The 19,532-nt window shown below is 43.7% G+C and overlaps 2 protein-coding genes across 3 annotated transcripts in view; one reads left to right on the forward strand and one right to left on the reverse strand.

The window, feature by feature from the left end:
- Positions 1 to 290: 290 nt before the first annotated feature.
- Positions 291 to 10,372, reverse strand: DHODH (dihydroorotate dehydrogenase (quinone)). 2 transcript variants are annotated; one of them, XM_058707886.1, is made up of 9 exons: positions 10,290 to 10,372; positions 7,992 to 8,204; positions 7,672 to 7,871; positions 5,862 to 5,944; positions 3,291 to 3,478; positions 2,507 to 2,620; positions 1,467 to 1,620; positions 1,134 to 1,293; positions 291 to 642 (listed from the first exon to the last, which is right to left on the reverse strand). In XM_058707886.1, the coding sequence occupies exons 1-9, from the start codon at positions 10,308 to 10,310 to the stop codon at positions 588 to 590; spliced, it is 1,188 nt and encodes a 395-aa protein (XP_058563869.1). In that variant the 5' UTR covers positions 10,311 to 10,372; the 3' UTR covers positions 291 to 587. The 2 variants fall into 2 exon arrangements, with proteins under 2 accessions (XP_058563869.1, XP_058563870.1); XM_058707887.1 differs by lacking the exon at positions 1,134 to 1,293.
- A 166-nt stretch (positions 10,373 to 10,538) lies between these two features.
- The window catches only part of PKD1L3 (polycystin 1 like 3, transient receptor potential channel interacting), an 82,033-nt gene continuing 73,039 nt past the window's right edge, over positions 10,539 to 19,532 (forward strand). The window contains 3 exon segments of the mRNA XM_058707042.1: positions 10,539 to 12,500; positions 12,502 to 12,602; positions 14,098 to 14,217. Coding sequence (XP_058563025.1) covers positions 12,309 to 12,500; positions 12,502 to 12,602; positions 14,098 to 14,217 — 413 coding nt within the window. The 5' untranslated portion in view covers positions 10,539 to 12,308.

Raw genomic sequence — 19,532 nt, forward strand, 5'->3', positions numbered from 1 at the left:
CCTAGAAGGCCCTGCAGCACCTATGTGAGGCCCGTGGCCCTCACTGAGGGCTGGGATTTAAATCCAGGTTTTAAACTTTTTTTTTTTTAATGCCTATTATTTATTTTTGAGAGAGAGAGCACAAACAGGGGAGGGGCAGAGAGAAAGGGAGACACAGAATCGGAAGCAAGCTCCAGGCTCTGAGCTGTCAGCACAGAACCCGATGTGGGGCTCGAACTTACAGACCTTGAGATCGTGACCTGAGCCGAAGTCAGACGCTTAACCGACTGAGCCACCCAAGCACCCTTAAATCCAGGTTTTAAATGGCTTTATTTTTTCTATGATTTTTTTCCCTCAAATATTTAATGTCCTTGCAATATTAAAGGGATTTGAGTTTAGAAAGACTCATGAATGCAGTTCATGGTCCGACAAGTGATTAAAGAAAGCCTCGTATTGATTCTGGTGATGCTCCTGACTGGGTTTACAGTTGGGCTGGAGGAAGGGCTCTCGTGGTTTGGGGGATGTGGCTCTCCTCTCTCAATCCAGCCACAAAGACCCGTCTCATTTAGTGGGGAGATTCCAGATTAGGCTTCTTATTGAAAACATCCTCACCTCCGATGGTCTGCTCCAATGGCATCTGTGATTCTCGTAAAACCCTGTTCCCTGAAAAAAAGGAAAAGCAATTTCGGCAAATAGGGAAGGACAGGCCCTGCTCTCGCTGGAAGCCCACATTCACCTAGGCTGTCAGCTCCATAACCGTGCCTGCCTGTCTCCCGCAAAGGCGTGCCTCCTGCCTTCTACATCGTCTTCACTCAGGAACCTAGAGGTGTTTCCACCTAGGTCTTCACACTGGGAAAGGAATCAATTTCAAGTATTCACAGCTCCCTGACATCAAGACAATGTTACTGAGCAGGGATGCTGCCAGAACCCCTCAGGCCAATAAACACCATTAATCTTGAATTCCTTGACCCTCTTTGTCCTCTGTCTTAGGAGCAACAGAGTAATTCTGCCCCCCCCCCACCCCTGCGTTCTTGAATCCTTTCTGAATGAGGAATAAATACACAGGTAAATAGCATCTCCTCCTCCCTGTGAGTCATCCTCAACTGATGCTACCTTAACTTCGCCTGTGTCAAGCCACACGTGGCCCCACTCACTTCAAAAGGGCCTCCAGCTCCCGCTTGACCCTGCCCACCACGGGCGGCCCCCGGTAGGTGAGCGCCGTGTACAGCTGCACGAGGGAGGCCCCCGCCCGGATCTTCTCCAGGGCATCCTGCCCACTGCTGACGCCGCCAACCCCAATGATGGGGACTCTGCCTGCAAGAAGCACACGTAACATCGTGAGGAAGGGCAGGCAACTTGAGACCCTTAGTTTGGCTTCCCCTGCTCCGGCCCCGGCTGAATGCAGCAGTTCAGGGAACAGTGATTCGGATCAAACCCAAGAGCCTGAGCCACACACAGATCTGAAGACACAGGCACCGAATTCTTGCCTTTGGTGAGTGCATACATCTCCCGGATGGTCTGAGTTGATAAATCCCGGAGGGGCTTCCCACTCAGCCCTCCTGTTTCAGAGCGCAGGGCACCCTGGAGGCCGGCGGGGCGGCTCACTGTGGTGTTCGTGATGATCAGTCCATCGATGCCCAACTGCAATGTGAGACAGAGAAAGAACCCTCCAGTGGTGGCACTGATGCAGTCGGAGTAGCTTCCCTGAGGGTCTGAGACAGCAGCCGGGCCAGGTGCCCACACTATAGCCCCGGGAAGCAAGAGCTATACCAGAGCTCACTATGCTTCTAGAAAAAGGGTCTGAACGAGCCTCAACATAATAGTAGCAGCCATCACATATCGACCACCTGTAATGTTCCACGAGGACAGGATTTAATCCTTAGAACCACTCACTTTAGTCTTGTCCAAGGCCCCTAGGTAGTACATGGTGGAACTAGGACTTGAACCCAGGACTGCCAGATTTGGTCTGTATTTCCACCATTCTCCTATAACACAGGGGCCTGGGGTAGACTGGAGAGAGTGACAGAACAGTCTGACCAAGACTGACCAAGAATGCAAGCACAAGCCTTAGAGCTCTTGCTGGATGAATGTGAGGAAAGAGACAAGGGAATGGGTACAAGTAAATGACTCATCCAAACATTTGCTTCTCTAAATTTTTTTTTTTTTTTAGTTTATTTATTTGTTTTGAGAGAGTGTGAGCAGGGGAGGAGGAGAGGGAGAGAGGGAGAGAAAGAAAGAGAGAGAGAGAGAGAGAGAGAGAGAATCCCAAGCATGCTCCACACTGTCAGCTCAGAGCCCGATGTGGGGCTTGAACCCACAAACTGTGAGATCATGACCTGAGCTGAAATCGAGTTGGATGCTCAACCAACTGAGCTTTTCATTAGATGATGAGTTACATCATGACATATCAAACCAGCTCTCACTACCACAGAAAGGAAGCCACAGGCTAGCCCAGCTGGCCAAATGGCACCCACCCCCGCCCCTCCCAGGCAGTGAGAGGCGTCCCAGGGCCTAGCCCGACTCCTACCTCTCTCACCACACTGGCAATATCCTCCTTGTCCTGGGCTGTGAGGTCAGGTGCGATCTTCACCAGCACAGCCGGTTTGCGTGCTCCCTGCAGGGCGTCCCTCTCCTGCAGCACCTAGAACAACACACGGCCAGAGACGGGGACCCCGGAGGCCGTAGCCACAGATCAGCATGTTCTCACGCTGAAGCACCAGCGACTTCTCCTTCTCAGAAAATACAGCTCTCAGTTATGCCAAAGACCCATCCCACAGATCTGATTCTCCTGAACAAAGGGATCCCTAAGATAAAGTCCCTAATGTTGTCACTGGTATTGGCTAATATATTAAGGCTTATTGAGACTTTTTTTTCTAAAAGAGATAAGAAGAAAATACTGTCACAAGTACTGTTTGATAAAGACTCATCCAGGGGTGCCTCGCTGTTTCATGCAAATCTTGATCTCAGGGTCGTGAGTTCAAGCCCCACATTGGGCATGAAGCCTACTTAAAAAAAAAGAAGAGTCATCCAATTTATTCAGTCAGTGTGCTCGATGCTAGGGACAGAGAGAGACAGTCCCTGCCCTCACAGGGTTTATGGTTTAACACAGGGACAGGTAACCAAGCCATTAATTACTGTTAAGCATAATCAGTGTTATGACGGGATTATAGGTATAGCAAGGGGTCCTATCTGGTCCAGGTGCTAAGGACAGCTCCTTGATAGTGACATTGAAGCTTTTTCCTGAAGAATCAACTGGAAAGAAGTGGGTAGGACAGGCTGGTGGAACGGAGCCTGGAGATGTAATTTCCTACCTTGGTCAGCAGGTGGCGCAGCTCAGCCTTCCCCTGAAGGCTCCGTAGCCCAGTGGTGTTCGGACTGGACACGTTCACTACCAGGTAGTCGGCCAAGGGGCCCAGGACTCGAACCCCCTCCACGTAGTCCGCAGCAGCATCCACCGAGGCCTTATTCTTCCCCAGGTTTATTCCCAGTGGTAGCCCCCCTGTAAAGATGGCTTGTCAAGATTTTGTTCCTAAACACCATTCCCTGTGCAACATTTTGAAGATGTCCTTGACTAAACAGCCCACGAAGAGCCCCGTACACCTCCACCTCTTTGTGTGAACTTCCCGGACCAGCCGGCAAACACCATGGAAGCTGCACGGTGTTGCCGCCTGCTGACCAAGAAGAGGTCACCATCTTTGCGCAGCGTATTTGGGCAACTACTAGGATGTTTTACTGCACTGTGTTCTTTTCCTTTTTTTAAAATTTAATGGAAACTGGAGAAATTAGGAGTGCAAATGCTAGCGATTAAAAGTAAGGGCTCATAAATGTAATGAGGACAGTCAGAAATCAACAGGCATGTTAAGGGACAGCTGTTTATTCTCAAGGGCTGTCTGCTGGACTTGAGTGACAGGGTGTGCAGTTGGGAAGAAAAGGCAAAATTAAAGAATATGTATACAAGACTGGAAAATGTTTTCCACTAACCATGCCTAAAATATAGAGGCATAAATCTTTTAGAACGTGGAATTTCAGTTTTCTGAGAAGGGGCTCCAGCTCATAACTAGAGTGAGCACAAGTCCCAGTGCTCCCAGAACAGCCCTCATTGCTTCTGTAGCCTGGGCATAATTATTAATGCCTGCACCCTTCACTCCCCAAAATGTCTCAGTTTGCATGGTAAGTATTATGCCACCCAATTTAAAAATCCATGGGATTACTGACTTGCATTTTGGACTGTTAGAAAAATACATTTTAGAAACATGCTGTGCCTGAAAGCCAGAGGTTGTCTGTACTTGGCTTCTAAGATACCACCTTATCTGCAAAGGTCACTGGTAGGTCAGTGGTGTCAGCTGCTTTTACCGTGCAATGGTTGGGAAAAGACCTGGAGCACCAAGTGAGCTCCCAAAAGGTGTGTCAAGTCACTGGGATCAAAGACCAACATCTAGTGTTGCTAACCACCTTCTCATTCCCTAAACTAGTCACCCTTTTAATCCCCAGCTTGAAAGTAAATGAGATTCCCTTGGGGGCGGCGGGGGTGGTGGGGTGGGTAGCATCCAATTAGACAAAAGCTACACAAGGCCTCCAAGCTTCCCAAGTCCAGCCTCCATCAAGCCAAGCCATTTGTAAGCTGATTCTTCTTTGCACAGATGAGCTGGCTTGAAAGGGAGCCTTACTTTCATGCAGCTAAGGGATCTTCCATCAGCAGTTAGCTGCCCAAAGGGCCAAGACTCTGAAGTTAGACAGAAATTTCTGAATTACTCTATCTTCAAAAGGCACCATAGCTTCTGTCAACTTATGCTAGCAATAAGCTGTCTTCAAGGCTTCTAGATGCTGGAAAACATGAACAAATCTGCTGGAAGATTCTGCTTCAATCAGTGTTAGTGCTGGAGTAGGGGTGAGGGAGGAGCAAGGAAGAAAAGGGGCTAAAGCTCACACTGGGGACAATGAAAAGAAGAAAGGGAAGCCAGAAGGCAGGAGAGTATCACAAGCTATGGAGGTCATATTATAAGCTTCAAAGTTCCCCAAATGGAAAGGTCTGTAGTATAGCAGGGTCTGCTCCTACCAAAGCTTGGGATTTCCAAACAAGGTAACTTCCTTCTCCTAAAATCAGAGATTGCCGACTGCCTCGGCCCTTTCAACCTTACTTCCTGAAGTGAATCCGATGTCCATAGGTTTTTCTTATCTCACTACCAGGACATTTAATGACACTTAAATTCCTGGAAAGAGTTCTAGAGGAAAATGGCCACAGCCCCACACAATCTCAGAAGACACCTGGGAAGGGGTGGTGAGGACAAAACAGCGCTATAGGCACTACATGGATCTGGAGAGAGAGCAGAGCCCCAGAGAACAGACATCGGCATCTCTGAAGGCGGCCTTACAACATGCATGGTGTTTTCTGAACAAGTCATGAAGGATATTTGCCCAAAAGTCAAGATTAATTCTCCCCGAGTAGGGAGGGGTATGAGTAATTTCACTTTTCTTCTTGATGCTTCTCTGTATTTACTAATGCTTCTATAATTAACATGTATTGTTTACATAACGCACAAAAGGACATCATAGGAAGACCGAGGAAGATGGAGCTCAAGTTCTGCTCACATCTCAACTACCCACGTGACCACAGCGGGACTGCTTTGCTCACTTTCAAGCGGCCCCAGTTATGACACAACACAGGTTATATAACGAGGGAGAAACTAAGCAAGTCTTTGCTAAATTATGAAATTCAGTTACAATCTTGCTGACTGTGATAAAGGCAGGAAAATTCCTGAGTTCCATAGTGTTTTTTTCCCTATTGCTCAGTCACATTTACTTCATTAAGAATTCCTGACCTTTCTCCCACAGGTTTCCTCACAACAAATGGAGAAAGGCCCATTAGCACAACCCCACTTTACCTTCTGTGAGCCTGGCCTGCTTCTCCTGTCTGGCCCGCAACCTGTGTTCCACCACCGAGAGTCCGTGACTGTTAAATCCATATCTGTAACATATAAGCAGGTGGGGAGGGGACGAGGTTAGAGCCCTCAGCCATAAGCCAAACACTTTGGAGAGATGGTTTCATGGCCACTTCTACTATACTTTGGACTTTTAAAAACAGGAAAGAAAAAAAAAAAAAAATCACAGTTCTTAAGACTTTCAAGGTTTAAACACCCCTGGAATTCCTAGAAAACTTGCCAGAACACCATCAAAAACAGAGGGAAAGATTTAAATTTGCAAACAAGTCGCTCAGGTACCTAGCACTGGAAATAGCCCAGACTCACCAGGTAGCTGTCCCCCCACCTGTCTGAATCCAACCCACACTCCTCCTCACTTATGTACCCCTCCCCTGCAGCAGGGCCTCCCTGACAACCCATCTTTCCTCCTCCTGCCTATGCTCCACAAGCTCCCTCCCAGAGAAGAAATAATAACAAATGCCTATTGTTTAAGCCACTTTGTTACTTGCAGCCAAAAACACTGAACAGATAGAGGAGCACCGGTTTTTGTTTACTTCATGAATAAATTGCTCGATTCACTTGGCAGGAGCTTACTGGGCACTCACTCCAAGCCACCCACAGCAAGGAGGCCGAACACACAGGCTCTCCTCCCTCAACCACTTCTCGTTTATGGATTCTGCCCAGTACCGTTGTCCTGGTACCTGCAGTTACTTGTGGCAGCCGAATCATCAACAAGTATATTTTGCCTGGAAATTCTGAAGATACCGATCCCAGCCTGCAATGCAACAGAAAGCTCAATAACTTCATCTCTAATGCTGGAAAATTTCCCTGAAATAAGTACAATAAAGCAGGAAGCGCGGCCACCTAAAATTCCCACAGGTTCATCTTCCAGAAGGCTATCAATGGTCCCAAAGATGCCTATTAAACTCTCTCAAGGAGACTCTCAAAATTCTGTTACCAAAAAGCAGACACTTTTTCATTTTCTGGGTTTGCTATAGTGAATACTGCCTAGGGATTGCAAAGAGAAGGGCTTTACACAATCTAGAAGGATCTCTCTTATTAAAAGCAGCTATCCATATGGATTATTAAAATTTCCGGTTTACTACAGGGCAGGGCTTCACCATCCAGTTCAAGAACTTGTAGCCACATGTGCCCCTGAGCACTTGAAATGTGGTCAGTACACCCTGAGAGCGCTTTAAGTCAAATGCACACTGGATTTAGAAGACTAGCCACCAAAGATGGTAAATAGTTAATTAATCATTTTTATTTTGATTATGTGTTAAAATGACATTCAGAACATGGTAAGTATTTATAATTAGATATAATTATAAATAATAATTAAATAGAATATATTATTGAAGTGAATTTCACCCATTTCTCTTTACTATTTTATTGTGACTACCTGAATATTTTAAATTACACATCATATTTCTGCTGGACAGTGCTGGGCAAGAGCACTGGAGTAACAATGTGAAAAAAGCACAAACCCTGAAGTCAAATGTATTAATCTCAACCCCAGATCTCCCACTTATGATCTCATGATTAGAGATAAGTCATGTAGCTCTCTGAGCCCCTGGGGTGTATATGTGTTAAACTAGAATAATAAAATCTGCTTTTATGCCTCCACACAGGAGATGCTCAACATGGTTCTCGAACACTCCCAATAGCAGAAAAATGTCCACACTGTATGACAGAAAAAACAGGCAGATCTCCCATCGCTAAGCGCCCTCCTGGGAAGAAAGTATCCCCTGTGACCTCTGGTCCATTCACACACCTGTTAATGACAGCTTGGTCCTCTGGGAGGCGGAAGACTCTGGGTCTGGGGTTTCCTTCCTGAGGTTTTGGAGTAACACTGCCGATCTCTACAAAACCAAAGCCCATCTTGTAAAGTCCATCCACAGCTTCCCCATGCTTATCAAATCCTGCAGCAATTCCAACTGGATTTCGGAATTTATGGCCCAGGACTCTCACTTCCTAGGGAGAAGGAAACAAAGCCAGGCTATCCTGGTGTTTCTCAAAGTGCAGGCCCCAGCACTTCTGTGTCAGAAGTGCCTGTGGAGCTTGTTAATCAGAAGGTGTTCCAAGAGCACCTACCAGCATGTCAGAGTCTTGAAATGTGGCACGAGGAAGGAGCCCCAGGGAGGTGAAATGAATGGCCAGCCTGTGGGCTGACTCCGGGTCCAGCAGCTTCTGCAGAGCTGGCATCAAGTGTTCAGCATAGAAATGTTCATCCCCCGTGGCCGTCAGGTAGGAAGTGAAGAGAAGTCCTCCGCCCCCCAGGATGACCACAGCATCCTGGGCCCGCTTCTGAGGGGGAAAAAAAGAAAAAGGCCCAATGGGGCCAGACAGCAGTAACTTCTCTGAGCCCTATACACCCAGGAACACAGGACATAATGGCATGTGATATAAAGCGATATCCCTAGCCTTCTGCAAACACTGGTATCCTTCATTTCTAGTCTTGCTCACACATTGGTCTCTACTTTCAGAGGCTGTATCCACACTTCTGCTGACCCACACTTGTCTGGCCTTGAAGGACTCTGGGCCAGAGGCTTCAAAAGAGGCAGTACTGCCCCCAGGGGGACATGTGGTAGGCATTTTGGAGGAATGCTAATAGATTTAAGTGGGCAGGAATCTGTAAAGGTAGACACCTGCACTGTTTTAGGCTATCTGACAGATGAAGTGTCCCTGTCCTGCATGGCTTTTGGAGATACTACTGACATTCAGTATGTAAAAAAATCTATTCATATTATTTGAGCCTGTATTCCACCACGTAAAAACACCAACTATCTCATGCACAGTTTTCATATGCATTGACTTTTCCAGGAATGCAGTTCCATCATAAATTGAGAGATGACTGCACTGTGTTGCACAGAACGTTACTAAGCCTTGTTCACCGTTTCAGAGATCTCAGGAATGGTATAATGCTTTGTTTGGGTTTTGACAAGAAAACATACCTGAGGCGCTGGAATTTCCAAATAGAGGCTTAAACACCTGAGTCTCTCACTAAGTGAGTCATGCCCAACATTTACATACTAAAATACATGTTATTTTATTATGAATTCCTCTAATGTCTCCTTTATATTCCAGTTAGGACATTATACTAATCTTTTAAAATTATACGTAGATAGATTACATTATACATAAATTCCACTTCAGGATAATAAAAGCAGTTGCAAAATATTTTTTTTAAGGAGCATCAGGTCTTATTGAGTCAAGAATCACTAATCTAGTTTTGGGCACCTGGGTGATTCAGTCGGTTGAGCATCCAACACTTGATTTGGGTTCAAGTCATGATCTTACTGTTCGTGGGATCGAGCCCCTGCTTGGGCTTCTCTCTCTCCGCCTCTCTGCCCCTCACCCACTCTCTCTCAAAAACAAAGAATCCTACTTGAAAAGTGGTTCATAGTTATCACTGCCAGATGATGAGTCATCAGTCAGTCAGTCATCTGCCCAACAGTAATAGAGCACTCAGAGGTGGGCGAAATAGTCTCCGCCCTCAAAGAGACGACAATCTTATGAAGAGACAGTCATTAATCAATGATCACGCAAATATGTAACTGCCAATAGCTATGAATTAACATACGGTAATAACACACCCCAACCCAATCTCAGAGGTAGAGGAAGGCTTCTTTGAAGAAGTGACTTAAAGCTGATGTCCAAAAGATAAATAGGAGTTAACTAGGACGCACTGGGAGGGTATGAAAAAGTGTAAAGGCGCTCACAGTGGCACAGGGTAAGGAGATGCACCCAAGAAATGGGGGAAGGGGAAAGGTTTGTCTGGAACCAAGGAACAAGGCAAAGCACGGCTTAAAAAGAAGCTGGGGAGATAAACAGAGACGTTGGCCAAAATGAAGATTCGGGTTCTCCCTCAACAACTAGGTGGCATGATCAGATTTGCCTTTTTAAAGTCACTCTCAGTTGTCGATACAGAACAAGTATTTATTGTCTTGCTTCCAGTCTCCAGCGGATTGTAGGAACGCTCCTTAATGTCAACAAGTATCTGAACACACTTACATAAGCCCCCGCCCTAAAATTTCATCTAGAAGGGCTGGGGCCGTGTTTTAGTGTAACTTCACTGCACGACGGATCCTGCACACAATGTTAGGCGGTCATGTGTTCACTAAACGCCCGTGTGCCAGGCTCAATAAACGTTTGGCCCACGTGCGCTGACACAGACCTGCATCTACCCAGACAGGAACGTGCTCTTATGCACACTGGCCAAGCACACGTGTAAATGCACACGCGTGTGTGCCTCCAGAAACGCACAGACGTGCAAACTGGGCCCACGATCTCGGAACCGCACTTCGCCCCAGGTTAGCCCTCCAATCTGCTTTAGCCCCACTCCTCGCCCAACTCCTCCTCGCTGCCGCAGAGCCCACTTTCTGAACTCACTTTCAGCAGTCTCCACGCCATGCTCCTTCCGCCACTGGGCCCGCCTCTGGCTTATTTCCATTGGAAGAGATGGCGGTGAGCCCTCCAATCACCGCCCTGCCCTCCAATCACAGCAGCTGCCACCTCACCAATCACCAGACAGGAGGGTGAGGCGGGCCTCCCAGCGGCTGAAAGGGCCTCGCTCCGCCCCGGAGGTGTGGCTAGACGCTGGTACCCGCGCGCTCAGTCCCGGCAGCCACGCTCCTTCCGCCCGCCGGAGTCCAGGTGTGGGCGCAGCGCTAAGCTGAGTTGCGGTACACTCGGCTTGGGGCGGTGTGCGTAGCTGTTCTGCGACCCTGCGACCTCGGCGACAGAATGCGCATAGGTAGAGCTTCAGTTCTAAGCAACACTGTCACCAATATCTTGATCATTTAAGTTGAACATGTGATATGCTTGCGCTCTAGGTAAAGCAGGTATTGAGACCATATATCAGGCACTGAAAAAAAGGTTGGAATGAATTACGGCCCTGTGGAGTTGACCTCAGAGAAGTTTCCATCAGCCTCAGGTTTCACTTAAAAATGCCTTAAACGTATGTATGTGCGTAAGTATGTATATTAATGAAAGTGTTGGGAAATCAACACTTTGTTACAAAGTCTTGTAACACCCAGAACGATTCCATTGCAGCGAAGACTTAGTGGACTCCTAGTCAGAAGCCTTCCAAATTAATTGGACACTCTTTTTCCTGCCATTTCAAGACTTTTCAGTTTTCTAGTTTCCCTTCCCACTGCTGTCTCCACAAGTGCCCACCATGCCCCACCCCCAGAATTATTTCTCTTTATAAATACTTTCCTCTTCTATGCATTTACTAAATCACATTGGCTTCTCCCGGTATGACCGTTTCTTCTATCTCAATATGGCCACGTGCTGGAAATAATTTCTTTCTCATCTGAACTTTTATAGATAGATATATGCTGTACCTGTCCAGTGACACTGTCTTTATTAACTACAATTGTTGTATCTTTTTTCCCCTAACTAGACTGTACACGTTCTGAAAGTAGGGACCATACCATATTTATCTTTTGATTACTGCACTGTTTTTCAGACTGAGGGAGGTGTATTCTTGGAGTATACTCTTAAGAGAATTGTTGATACTAGTATCTTTCCATAATGATTTTTAAAGGTAGTATAAGCATTTAGGCCATTTGGATAACCAACTGAACCCTGAAACCTACCATGCTATGTCAGTGCCCACAGTTATTTGTATTTGTTATCACATTTTGGTGCCAAGAAAGAAAACTGGCTAAACTAAATGATAGATGTGCCACAGGTGCAAAACAAATGACATGCTGTATGAACAAAGGTTTTTCAGCAAGCTAAATAAAGTGGTGAGAGAACTGATTTTTCCCTACAGCATGGAATAGCTTGTGTGCCAAATCAAAAGAACCTGTGTGGTCATAAGCCAGTACAGTTGTTATGTCAGGTAACTGTTTAGTTCAGCACGTTTTCATTTCATTAGTTTTCAGTTCTGTTTGTATTAATTTGTATTCATTCGTTCATGGTTGTGTAAGAGCTTTAGCATATAGTTTATGCCTGGTTTTATGACTGAATGTATTTAAAAAACAAAATACAATAACTTAGACACAGCCTGGGGGTCTGCCAGAATGGTTTCCTTTTAAAAAACCACACAATACTTTTCTCAATTTTTAGCAGCTCTGACTTAGATATTCATCTTCTTCTCCTTTACAGCTTAGGCTTAGCAAATAATTAGCTAAAAGCTATCTGGTTGTGTAGACACAGGTGGTGGTGCCCTATAAAGACTCCTCGCTTTATTGATCTTTGCTGTTTGTTTTCAGCTTATAGGAACTCCACCTGGGTTCTTAAATTAAAAACACACAAAACATCTTTTATCTCCTTGACTAATTATTCCCTATTCCTAAAAGAATAATACTAACAAATATGACTAACCCACTAAGAACATTTTTAAAGGACCAGGCAGCTGCTGAGCCCCTGCACTGTTGTTGCTCATAGTTCACAGAGAAAATGTTCTTAAAAGGAAGAATCTGGCTTTGGTTATATGTCAGAACAGGTATCATTCTAGGAAGTGAGCTAAATAGCCCAGAGCAACATGGTAAAAATAATTGTTATCAGCTTAACAAGTTTCACTGTAGCTTTGAGGAAGCAGAAAACTGCTGTGTCCAGGGAGGACACCTTGCTTACACTTGGAACCGGGAAGGTTCGGGATCTTTTCTGGGACTTTCTAGAAGAAAGGAGTAAGTGGTGGATTGGACAAAATCTCATGCTGCTGGGAAAACATCAAGAAGAAAAACAACCCAGGTAAGGCTCTGAGACTTAGCATGTACGAAGGACACTTCCTTGGAGCACCTGGGTGGCTCAGTCAGTTAAGCATCTGACGTGGTTTCAGCTCAGGTCATGATCTCACAGTTCATGAGTTGGAGCCCCACATCAAGCTTGGTGCTGACAGTGTAGAGCCTGCTTGGGATCCTCTCTCTCTGCCCCTTCCCTGCTCATGCTTGCTCTCACTCTCTCTCTCTCACTCACTCAAAATAAATCAATAAGGTTAAAAAAAAATGAAGGGAACTTCCTTACTTTGACTCTGGAATAGGAGTAAGAAAAAAATTTAAATCTTTCCACTTTTGTACACAGAAAATCTGTTGTTTTGCTTCATTACCACAGTTCTTCTGAAATATTTACACTTTTGAGCTTCAGCCTTTGAATTGTCTGTGTAGCAAAGATGATGAGATTTTTTTTTTTTTTAGTGTTTTATCAAAAGGTAACATACCTGATCTTTCACTACAAGTACTGTGCAAGTTTCTGAAGTGGGAAACCTTTTATGGCCACTTTTTTCCTGGTAAATACTTCTTCATCACTCTTGGCTCCAAGTTTCCTAACTCAGAAACCAGGAGGGAAATTATTTGCCTGTTATCTGTCTTACAGAGATATTTTCAAAACCATGCACCATAATACTGTGATCTTACAGAAAAATCCAAGGTGCAATTATATCATCGTCGTCTTCATTGAAGTCTAGGTAAATTAATACTAAGCCTGGTGATAACACATAATATATGAAAAATCTATACTTTGTGGAGGTGAGGTGGAGAACAAAGGCAAAAGAAATATAGAAAATATTAAACTTCTTTATAAAACTTGCAGCCCAGTGACAAGTACTGCACTTGAGACAGGCTGAGTGACCTTCCTCCAGGAGGAACTGCTTCAGTGTCCTCCTTAACTGCTTCAATGTTAGTACTTTGCTAGAGGCAAAAGGCAAACTTAGCTCAACCTCCAGGATCCTGTAAGTCTTTAACATATAAAAATCCCTTTGGAAACTTCCTTTATCTCTACCCCCAACCCAAGATACATGTTAACAATCATCTTGCAAGCATATGGCCCACTGATACACATCTGAAGGGTCTCATGACTAAGGTCTTGATTGCTTGGAGACTTATTCTATCCCTAACCCCCTTCCGGTAGGTAGGTAGGGAGGTAGATAAAGTCAGTCACTCCTCATTATATCATGTATAATATATTATATATTATCGGTAGGTAGTGAGTCACTCCTCACAATACCCCAGCAGCTCTTTCTGCCTGTGGGTCCTGTCCCCATGCTTTAATAAAATCACCTTTTTGGCACCAAAGTTGTCTCAAGAATTATTTCTTGACTGTTGGCTCCCGGACCCCAACAATACATAGTATCAGGGAGAAATCCTAAAGTTTCACCTATTGGAAGCTAGTAAAATTTGGTTTTCATATTTAATTTTTAAAAAGGTTGACTTTGGAGTATGAGGATCTGTGTCTGGTCCTCCTTCAACAGATGTCGCGGCCAGCAGAGTCACAAAGCCCACCAGATGCACTTACATGTCCAGAAACTCCAACTGGATCTCATCAACAGTGCACTTGGGCTCACTGGGGCATTCTTTCAGTTGCCAGCCTGGTAAGTGATGAAGCCACATGCGGCCAAAGGCATAATTTCTGGAAACCTACAGTATGTTGGTTAAGGAGTCTGTTCCATGAAAGGTATATGCAAAGTGACATCTGAGGACTGAAAGAAAAACTAAAGAAAAAGGCTGACAAGTCCAGCTTGACAAGAAATGGTTTATTAAGGGGGAACCAGCCAAGAGGAGAATGTTTAAGAATAGGTGTGTTTTCAGGGCACCTGAGTGGCTTAGTCAGTTAAGCGTCCAACTCTTGATTTCAGCTCAGGTGATGATCTCACAGTTCATGAGTTCAAGCCCAGTGTCAGGCCACACACTGCTTGGCATTCTCTCTCTCTCCCTCTCTCTGTCCCTCCCTCACTTGTGCTCTCTTTCTTTCGTTCTCTCTCAAAAATAAGTACATATTAAAAAAATAGGGGCGCCTGGGTGGCTCAGTCGGTTGGGCGTCCGACTTCAGCTCAGGTCACGATCTCGCGGTCCGCGAGTTCGAGCCCCGCGTCGGGCTCTGGGCTGATGGCTCAGAGCCTGGAGCTTGCTTCCGATTCTGTGTCTCCCTCTCTCTCTGCCCCTCCCCCGTTCATGCTGTGTCTCTCTCTGTCTCAAAAATGAATAAACGTTAAAAAAAAAAAAAATTTTTTTTTAAAAATAAAAAAATAAAAAGGATGGGTGTGTGTCCTAGTCCTGTCTCAGGGGCAGATAAAGGACATTATGCCCTGAGGTTTACTTAAGGGTGTGGTTAAACAAAAAGAAGGTTGGAGTGCTCTAGAAGGTTTCATGTCACAGAGTCTGTGAGTGATAGTCCATAGGATGGATATAGGGATTTTGATGATACTGATTAGATATTGATTTTCATGATACTGATTACAGTAAGTAACTGTTCATCTGGAATGACTTTCACATGCAGCCTACTCTGGTAGGTAGAGTTGTGCCTGATGTTGCCTTCGTTTCTTGACTTGGGTGAAGTGTGGGAGAAAGTGTATGAGTAAACTCCCTTTTCCTCAGGTACCCTGAATCCATTCAGTGCTTGGGCTTCGGAAGGAAGACGAGAAAAGCTAAAGGAGGAAAATAGAGTATGGTGTAGGAAGATGTGAGGGTGAAGGGTGAGGAGGCTGTTGTCTATAGGTTTTTCTCAGGAGTAGGCCATGAAAATTGTGTGTGTGAATGTGAGTGTGTGGTTTTTCTTTGAATCAGCATTTTTCACGGTGTTACATACAGCATTCAGTCTTAAGTCTGTGAATTCTTGGAGACCTTACTATGCCTCCGAATCTGAGTAAAAATTTTATTCCACTTTAAAAAATGCAAATACATTCTTATTAAAATATGAAGCATCTTTGGGTGCTTCATAAAACAGAATACATTGCAATGTTTATCTATTATGAGAAAAATAAAAGATCACCGTCCTCAAATACTGGGTATTGAAAGGACCCAGTATTTCAAGTTGATAAATTTTTGGTTTCCAGCCTCTCATTCTCCACCCTTTCAAGCTCCCTGTGATATGCTTGTCAGATTTTGCTGTGATAGCATGCTGTTTTTGGCAAGGGCAAGGTTGTGAGGCTGGTCTCTGTGTAAATCAAGTGGTCCTGTGTTTCACTGTCACAGATGGGAGTGATTGTGAACTGTTCTCCATCTTCACAGCAGGCTGTTTGGCCCAGCCCATCTCCACGATAGGAAAAGCAACCCTTAACATAGCCTAAATGATGACAATTTTTCCGTCCATTTTTCACTCTCCAAGATTTGAGTTTTTAGACATTTTCACTTACTCTTCATTTTGGAGTGAAATGCATTTCCTGATATTTATCACTCGTGTACTTGCAAGATATTACTGTTGTGAAATAGAGAATGTTTGTACAGAGGATAATCTGGGGCAAAAAGAATTCTAGGGGTGGGGCGCCTGAATGGCTCAGTCAGTTAAGCATCAGTCTTGAGTTCAAGCCCCATGTTGGGTGCCACGCTGGGCATGAAGCCTACTTAAATTAAAAAAAAAAAAAAATTCTAGGGGCAACCTGGCTGAGTTGGTGGAGCATGAGACTCTTGATTTGGGGTTGTGAGTTCAAGCCCCATGTTGGGTGTAGAAATTACTTAAAGATAAAATGTTGAAAGAAAAATAACCAAAAAAAAAATTTTTTTTTAAAGAATTATATTCAATTATCTAAGCCAGCACTGCAAATTCGGAGCCTGCTTTCCCATAATCATATTAAATAAGTCTCTGCAGTTAGGAGCTCAGGCTCTCATGTCAGACCTCTGAGTTCATGTCATGATTCTGGAACTTTCCTGTTGTGGCACCTGGCAAATCCTTCAAAGGATTGTTATGAGGACCAGTAAAATTATACAAGTAAAGTATTAGAATAGTGCCTGGCAGAATATTATAGTTCTTACTGCTAATATTGTGAAACTTCTGTTTTTTAGGCAAAGTGTGTTTTCTGCTTCTAGATGGCATCACATTCATGTCAAAGGTCATTGGAGATCCAATATTGCTAATTACTTTTATATATATATATATATATACACACATATATATATATTTTAATGTTTATTTATTTTTGAGAGAGAGAGAGAGAGACAGACAGACCATGAGTGGGGGAAGGGCAGAGAGAGGGAGACACAGAATCTGAAGCAGGCTCCAGGCTCTGAGCTGTCAGCGCAGAGCCTGGTGCGGGGCTAGAACTCACAGACAGCGAAATCATGACCTGAGCTGAAGTCGGATATTTAAACAACTGAGCCACCCAGGCGCCCCAACCTTTATATTTTTTTTTAAGTTTACTTATTTATTTTGAGAGAGAGCACGAGTGGGGGAGGGACAGAGAGAAAGGGAGAGAGAGATGCAAAGCAGGCTCCCAGAGAATGCAGAGGCCAACGCAGGGCTTAAACTCAGAAAATGGCAAGATAATGATCTGAACCAAAATCAAGAGCAGGGGGTACTTAACCTACTGAGCCACCCAGGTGCCCCTGCTAATTACCTTTAAAACTAAAGTATTGACACATGTAATTGCTTAGAAGTATTCAGAAGTCACTACTGTTGCATTAGTGTTTATACATTTTATTGTGAACTTAAGGAGTGCCTCTTCCAAAATAATATGTTGGTGGGAAAAGTATTTATAAATTTGTTCCTTAACATTCAAAAAATAGAGAAATGCAAATTAAAACTGAGATACCATTTCCCACCTATCAGTTGGGCATGAATCCACAAACTTAACAACATATTCTGTTGGCAAGACTCTAGGAAAGTAGGTACTTTCGTACATTGCTAATGGAAATGCAATAAGATGGTTTCTAGGGAGAGGTATTTGGCAATCTCTAGCAAAATAGCATTGACATCTACCCCTTGACTGAGCCTTCCACCTGCTGGGAATCTATCCCAAAGTTACACTGGCAAAAATATAAAAAGGTACACACACGAGGCTATTCATTGTGGCTCTCTTTGTAATAGCAAAAAAATAGAAATAATCCATATACCCATCGGGGGGGGGGGGGTCCTGGTTGTAAAAAGAAATGAGGCATATCTCTATGTATTGCAGTGGGGTTACTTCTGGGTTTTTTTGTTGTTTCGTTTTTTTTTTTTTTTTTGTGGAAAAAACCCTGCAGAAAATGTGTATTGTATTGCTAACTTTAAGAAAGAGGGTAACATGAATATATATGTGTATATACCAACACACACATCTGTATAAACATAATGGAAAAGCAAACAAAAACTAATGAAAATGATTACTTATAAGGTAGAGACTACTTAAAAATTTAAAGAAAAAAAAATTTTCAAAGGACCTGACATACATAAACATAAGGCAACTCCAGATAAGGCAAATCTCCTTCAATGAGAAGATTTAAAGACAATTATTTTGGGGTAAACTTGACTATATCATATCTAAGGATATAGGTGAAACAGTCAAATGTCTCATTTATTAACTTAGTAACTTGTTCTACAAAGGCATATTTATTTATTTTATAAAAATATTTCTGCACCTAACCTAGGGCTTGAACTCATGACCCTAAGATCCAGAGTCATGTGCTCTTCCAGCTGAGCCAGCCAGGCTCCCCTCTACAAAGGGATATTTAAAATCAGATGTTATATAAAGTAGTATATTAATTTAGGAGCACTGCTCTCTCAAAACTCGCATTTTATGACATAGCTTTATTGAAACTTTTCAAATGCGTCTTCAGCCTCAATGCTTTAATTACCATCAGGGTGATTTCGGTAAAGATTTAAGTTTCCAAAGTACACCATCTTTACTTTCATCTAATGCCATCACAAAACACTTCTTCCCCAACTAACAAGTACCCATTTACAAAAGCAATTGGGGGTCACTGGGTGGCTCAGTTGGTTAAGCATCTGACTTTGGCTCAGGTCATGGTCTCACAGTTTGTGAGTTCGAGCCCTATGTTGTGCTCTGCACTGACAGTGTGGGGCCTGCTTGGTATTCTCTCTCCCTCCCCTGTTCACACTCTCTGTCTCTCTCAAAATAAATAAAAATTTAAAAAACTAAAAAAACAAAAAACAAAAAAACCCCACACCAAACACCAAAAAACAAAATCATTTGGAAAAGCTGATTTTTACATTTGTTCTTTAGATAAATATTCATGTCTCTACAATGACAATTTCTAAATTGCTCTTTTAAGGGATACTTAGAGGGCTTGTTGACAAAGACATCTAAAACTTGAAGTTGGGGGTCATACCCCTAAGACTAAACACTAGATGCACTTTGAGTTGTCTCTTTTCCAGCCTTTTGGTCAGGTGTTCTCTATATAATCATTCCAGACTGGTATTGACTGAGGTCATTTCAGGCTAATGCATCTTTCCCAAATAGTATTTATTTTCAAAATTAAAAAATATGAGAAAGAACACTTCCTTCGTTTGAAAGACTCTGCAAAGACTTTACTTTTTTATTTTTAAATTTTTTTTTATATTTATTATTTTGAAAGAGAGAGAGATAGAGCACGAGCAGGGGAGGGCCAGAGAGGGAGACCCAGAATTCAAGGCAGGCTCCAGGCTGTGAGCTGTAAGCTCACAGGAACCGCAAGATCATGACCTGAGCTGAAGTCAGAGGCTTAACCAACTGAGCCACCCAGGTGCCCCTGCAAGGACTTTAAGAAGACTCTTTTTAGATGGAAAAATGTGGGAGAATACATTGTCCTTTATTTGGGCACATGTGAAAAAGAAGATGGCCAAAGGCCTATCAAGAAAATAAGTATATATAAAATTAGGGCAAAGATTGCAATAATAAGAGCAGACAATTTTCTCTTTTTCCCTTTGCCCCTCTCCCCTGCTCATGTTCTTTTTTTTTTTTTTTTTTTTTTTTTCAACATTTTTTTATTTATTTTT

The sequence above is a fragment of the Neofelis nebulosa genome, chromosome 17, assembly GCF_028018385.1.
Source record: "Neofelis nebulosa isolate mNeoNeb1 chromosome 17, mNeoNeb1.pri, whole genome shotgun sequence".
Lineage (NCBI taxonomy): Eukaryota > Metazoa > Chordata > Mammalia > Carnivora > Felidae > Neofelis > Neofelis nebulosa.

Excerpts from the sequence above, each read along its gene's own strand:
- DHODH (XM_058707886.1), bottom strand. The coding sequence starts at position 10,310 with ATGGCGTGGAGACTGCTGAAA. Across the intron at positions 1,621-2,506 it reads TTGCCAGTGTGGTGAGAGAG|TTGGGCATCGATGGACTGAT; the intron begins GTAGGAGTCGGG and ends CTCACATTGCAG. Across the intron at positions 643-1,133 it reads GAGCTGGAGGCCCTTTTGAA|GGAACAGGGTTTTACGAGAA; the intron begins GTGAGTGGGGCC and ends CCTTTTTTTCAG.